The 6000-nt window shown below is 42.8% G+C and overlaps 1 protein-coding gene across 1 annotated transcript in view; it reads left to right on the forward strand.

Annotated features, from left to right (window-relative positions):
- PLEKHM3 (pleckstrin homology domain containing M3) overlaps positions 1-5770 on the forward strand; it is a 51004-nt gene extending 45234 nt beyond the window's left edge. The window contains exon 7 of the mRNA XM_010219035.2: positions 5593-5770. Coding sequence (XP_010217337.2) covers positions 5593-5770 — 178 coding nt within the window. The remainder of the gene's footprint in view (positions 1-5592) is intronic.
- The last annotated feature ends 230 nt before the right edge of the window (positions 5771-6000 follow it).

Here is a 6000-nt window from a genome sequence, read left to right on the forward strand (position 1 = left end):
AAATTGGCAAATAATGTGAACTGCCACAGCTCTGCTTTTGCTGAAGCTCTGGCAACTTAAGCCACCTGAGCATCTGCCTCCTGTTTAATTTCTTGGATGAAAATTTGCCCTGGTTTTAAATTTAGCAACTAAATATATAAAATTATGTTATCACATTACTAATTTCATTTACAAAAGTATTGAGAAATAAGTTTAAATATCCCTGATTATTTAAATCAGGGATAAATAAACTGGCTGATTAGAGCTATACTTGCCTGTTTGCTCCTGACTAGGCACTTCCCCTTGAGTCGTCACCATTGTCATGGTGAAAAGTTTGTTTCTATCTCCTAAAATATAAAAGAAAAGCAGAAATGAAAAAATGCCATGCAATGAGTCCATAACACATGACCTTATTTGTTTTATGACCTAAAACACCTTTAGCAAGTTTTAAATCTTTAGGAATAGTGAGAAAAATGCCCCTGGAATGAGTATAGATTTATTCAATACAATTAGGTAGTTACAGTTTTGGTTAAAATTAGTATATGCTGCCCAGTTAAGAAAGTTCTGATCTTACCAATGTGTTGGCATACAAGTCACTGCTCTCATGAGTGATTTGCTGTGTTGAGCCGCTAAAGCTGCTCCCTTGGCTAAGGGAGCCTTTTTGTGGTGCTTGTAGATGTGTATGAACCGTGCAGAGTGGTTCTTTTGTGCTCATATCCATTTATCAAGGCTAAACGGTTTTCACTTTGCAAAGTTATTTGCTCTGCAGATCAGTTAAGACACGTAGGCAAAGATACAAAACAGAAGAGCCAGGTTTAAAATAGACATGCCACAGAACAGGCTTGACTATATCAACCAGCTTGGATGCCTTTGACCACCATCCTGATAAGACCTATGAATGCGCCTAGCTTTACCCGGAGTGAGAAGTCTTCCTAAGGGCTCTGAGGCCGTGCTTAACTTCATGCACGTGCCGAGGGCTTTGCAAGGTTGCAACGGGCTGCGTTATGGATGCTGTGTCTGGAGAAAACACACTCGGTGTGTTATTTTCCACCGTCCCTTTGGTGCCTTGTTTAATGCTGGAGTGGGTATTAACAGTGTGAGAGGTAAAGGGACAGGCTGGATTCCTGGTCTGCGCGAAGCTCCGCTGACCGCACTTTAACACCTCTGCTCCAGGTTGCATCTTTTAATACTGGCTTTTGGGGTTTAAGCGCGGTATTTAAAAAAAAAAAGAGCATGTGTCTGGTTAATGCTGTAAGTGTGTTGTGAAAGGGAAGGGAGAGAGGGCATTATCCAAACAACTCCTTCCAGGGGGAGATCAGTGCTATATTAGTGCCAACTTTCTTCCATTCACTTGCTACCCCAGATTCCTGTTTTTCCTCCCAAGGCAGTCCTCCTGGACTTGTTCCTAAGCAACTCTAATAATATTGCTGCACGTGCGTGTTGGGCATTGATTGTCTTTGGGGCTTTCTGTGTTGTCAGTGAACACAAGCTAGTTCTTTTTTTTTTTTTTTCCATGTGTTTTGCTAAAGTCTCAAGTTCTGGAGGGCACCAGTGCGATACTTACAGCTGGACCATACTGAAGTGCTTGCAGGCAGGCACCAGTGCCTGGCAAGGGATGCTGAGCAAGCTGGAATCCCCTAGGAAAGGCTTGTTTAAACTACTGTGTTTGGCTCTTTTTTTTTTTTTTTAATAGCCAGTTACAGATGGCTTAGTGCTTTGGAGGCTTAGTGCACATTTGGCATCTTCTAAGGAAAATATAATAAACAACCCGTGCTTTCTTTTCTTTCTTTTTTTCTTTCTTGTTTTCACTCTTTATGGGAAGAAAAATAATAACCTGAAGAGTTCTAGGCAATGAAGGGCTCCGTCCTGAAGCAAATCCTTGGTGAAACTTCCTTGCAAATGTATGCTAGATCTGGCACAGGGGAGGTGAAAAAATGGAAACATAAAATAACTAGAGAGAAGGAATGACAACTGGGTACAGCATTTCACTGAAACAGGAAAAAGCTGTTTTCACTTGTCAGCTCTTCCAAGAGCACCTGGGAACCTCAGTTCTCTTGATCCCATGTCTAACATGGGAATGCCTGTTCATCTCTCACCCAGCCTGGGTTCGTGTCGGGGCTGAGCAGGTTTCACACATCTGTGTTGGGAAGCCAGGCCGTACAAGGCCACGTACCAGAGCTGGCTCCTCTTGGCCGGTGGCAGCACCTTCATCCCAGCATGGTCACCCCGGTGGCCTCCCAGCCTGTAAGACTCCTAGAGGCCGATAAAACAGCCTTGCCGACCGCATCCCCGGCCACCAGTCGATCATTCCTGGTTTATTTTGTGTGCTCAAGGTGAGAGACCTTTGAGGCAGGCTGTCTTTTTGTGTGGCAGCCCCTCTTTGGCACCGTGGTGGCCTCATGCGGAGGAGAAATACAAGAATAGCCAATGGGCTGTGCAGAATCGGGAATTATTTTGGCAATAAGTCTGTGAAATACATGTGGGAACCATTAAAACAATTTTTCAGAATCTACAATTTGCCAAATATTGGTATGGATATGTATAAAAAGCCCATACGCAATGGGACATATTAATATTGGCTGTTCCTCAGCACAAAAGGAATGATTTTGTGCTTTTAATGTAGAAGGTTTTATTTTGTAAGTAGTATTAATAATAATGGTGGCACTATAAAGCCTGTCTGGCCTGTCTTGCTGTGGAAGGTTTGCTCTTTCTTTCAGTGCAATAGAAATTATTTAGAGGACTGAATAATTCTCTGCATTTGTTTTACTCCAACATTAAAAAAGAAAAAAATCCTCTAGCATTAAAACATAAAATACCCCCTATTGTCTCAGCAGCAATCGAGTTGGCCAAGAAGGAGCGAGGAAATGGAGAAAATACCAAAATAGAAAGGAAGCTATTTAAGATGCCTTCTTCGAAGGCTGAAAGTCATCCTGAAAGCAACATGCATGTTCACCAATTGTACAAATAATGTTTGACAAATAGCAAGATGCTATTAATGTGCAGTATCACAATATCATTCATTACAGAGGAAAACATGAAAGGCCTGAATAACTACAGGCTCATCAGCTTATTAGCAGCAGTGTATTGAAGTCTCACAAAGGATGTAAAGACTTTTGGCCTCTAGCCAAAGAATGGAAGAAAATTCAGAAATAGCACCTGAACCATGAATTACCTGTGACAATAACCAGGGTTAAGAGTGAGGTGACTAAGCGTAATGAACTATTACTCGAGCCTTTTGTAGACCACAAAACGTAATTCTTCTGTGGGGAAATAAAAATGTTTCAGAGCGCTGTGGTTTGCAAATAGAAAGGAAAACTGGGAAACTACCATGCAAAAACTTGGTTGTAAGCTGGTTTCTTCTCCCAGTGAGATGAGGAATGGTTGACCAGTTGACATTTCCACTGTTTGCGCAAACCCTCTTTGTGACTTTAAATTTGGCGTGGTGAAAAACGAAGACATGGATGGCTTGGCCGAGCGCAGCCCCATCACTTCAGAGCCAGTGACCTGGGTTTCCCACAACGCAGCCCGGCAGCGACGCTGGCCCTGCGTGACGGTTTCTTCGGCAGTGAGCGGAGAGGGATGCGGTGAAGGCCAGCGCAGTCATCATGCGGTGCCCGCAGCACCAGCAGGCATTTCTTCCCTCCTTTGCCTTGGAGGGATATAAGGAGTTTGTTAGTTTTTTCCACCAAGCTTATTTGGGAAAATGAATTTCTATTATTTTAAACACTATTAATCGGTTATTGTTTTCTCGGTGGCTGACCTTTGGCTGGAGGAGCAGGTGTGCTGGCTCCTCTCTAATCCTCCTGGCATCCATTTCGGCAGCAATTTCTGATAAGTTTTGTCACCTCTGTGAGTGCTGGCAGAATTATTGAGCAAGCGCGGGGAGCGGCGGCGCAAGAGCACAAAATTGCGCTCCCCATCAATCATTGCCCTCCAGCAACTCGCAGCACATTGCAAATTGCTGACTAACAAGGGCGAATTAGCTTGATAAAATCACCATTAGTGTCAGGTCAGAATGATGTAAAGTTTCCAAGACACGGCTGTCTGTCTCTTATCCATTAGTGTGTCTGCTCGTGGAGATCCCCATCCCACAGAGCACATGCTTTATTTAGGCAGGTTGCTAATCCCAAGGAAATCACAGGGATACCGAGCCTGATATGTGTGTTTATGTGCTCTACTGGGCCACAACCATAACACACAATCTCTTTCTGATCATAGAAGTGATAAATATCTATATGAGCTGGTTTCTTGATTCAAAAACTGATTTAGACTTATCAACTAGGCCTAGAAGTAAGCACACGGGAATCAAGTGTTAGTGAAAAAAGAGCATAATATTGAACAGATGTAATGCTTTGGGGCCATGTACAGAATGTAAAATATAGCCAGATCAAGAATTGCATTTTAAAAGTTATAAAGGCAAATGTAGCCAATATAATTAATAAAGAAGTCTGTATTAGCTTATGAACTTCTCTGAGTGTTGCCAGTCTGCAGGTAGAATATCACTGTTTTAAAGGTAGCTTTTATTTGGCTTTTGGTTCCTCAGCGTTTAGAATTTATTTCTTCATATTTTCAATTTTTCCTCACCGTCTTGAAGGCAAGAGCCTTACTTCTTAAAAAAAGAAGATCGATAAGTAAAGGCAGAATAATGGTAGCTCACATTCTTACCTAATCATTTGACTACAGTAGCTGCGACTTCAGGAAAGTACAAAGCGTTGCAAGACTCATGAGACCACGAACTCACAAAGCTGATCAGAGCCCTCATTTATATCCAAAAATTGCTGTAAAGATTCATGTTTGTTGCTTTCATTATTATTTTATGCAAAAGTAAACTAAGCCTTAGTTCCTCTGACATTGCCATCCTTTTATTATTGTCATTTGATACAAAGCTGCAGCAAGACGGTGAGATCGCAGCCTGCTCTCGAAAGCCATCTAGGACTGGGCATTGACCTGCCGTGACGTTACATCCACGGGCTCAAGGTGCCTCAGAGTCACCCTTGTAGAGCATTTGATTTGTCCAAAGTTATCATATACAGCTGCAGTTTGGATGATCTTGTGTGTCCTTCCACATGGCACAGAGCAGAAATTACAGTCCACTCGGCTTCTGTGGTTCATTTTTCGTTTGCTGAATGACTTTTTCCACTTGGTTGAAGTGGCCAACACTTTGCTTCTCCAGAATAGCTGACCAAACCACTGGGATTGTCATGAGCAAAATGTCAAATCTTTATTGTTCTAAATGCCAAAATACATCTTAATGGAAATGAATATTTCTTTGTTTAGAAACCAAAGCTTCAAAATTAACTTTCATAAACCACCACTTTTTAAGAAGTATTAATCCTTTTAGTAATTTCTGTCCATGCAGTGGCAATGCAATGAGGGATTCTCAGCAAGCGCGAGTGGATGAAAGTCAGCGGATTTTGGTAGGCCCTGAGTGGCTTTACAGCAGCTTTACAGAGGTGTGGGCAAGCCTGGGTCTTGTGCAGCTTTCCCTCTTTTAAACCACAGCACTCTTGGAGCTACTGCACACATGTGAAGGGTGCCCACAATCCTTTCCAAATCCATTGCATGTTCTGGCCGTGTTTTGTCACTCATTTTGATGCTGATTTGTGTTTGCAGGTGTGAAAGCTGTGGTGCTGTCTTCCACTCTGAGTGCAAAGTGAAGGCCGTGCCGTGCCCTCGGTGCGTGCGTAAGGAGTTGCAGAAGAAGCAAAAATCCTTCTGGAGGCGACTGAACATGGACGAAAACTTTGAAGAGTCTTACAATATGTTTGAGTTGTCATATCAGAACACATGACTGCCCTGAGGCAACGGGCAGCCCAAAGAGAGTCTCTTCCCCTGGTGCCAGCTCAAGCAACTTCTCAGCTTAGCCAGGCAGAAATCTTTTTGCAGAATAGTATCTGACCACCTTCTTCATCTGTGAATAGCAGCTGCCAAAGCGGCCACAAAGTCCTCTTGGCTTTGAAATACTGATGGCCAAATTGCATTTTGCATTGAAGTCCGGCCAGTAGCTCTCATACAAAATGT

The sequence above is a fragment of the Tinamus guttatus genome, unplaced genomic scaffold (genome assembly GCF_059628265.1).
Source record: "Tinamus guttatus ecotype Peru unplaced genomic scaffold, ASM5962826v1 Tinamus_guttatus_pri_ptg000197l, whole genome shotgun sequence".
Taxonomy (NCBI): domain Eukaryota; kingdom Metazoa; phylum Chordata; class Aves; order Tinamiformes; family Tinamidae; genus Tinamus; species Tinamus guttatus.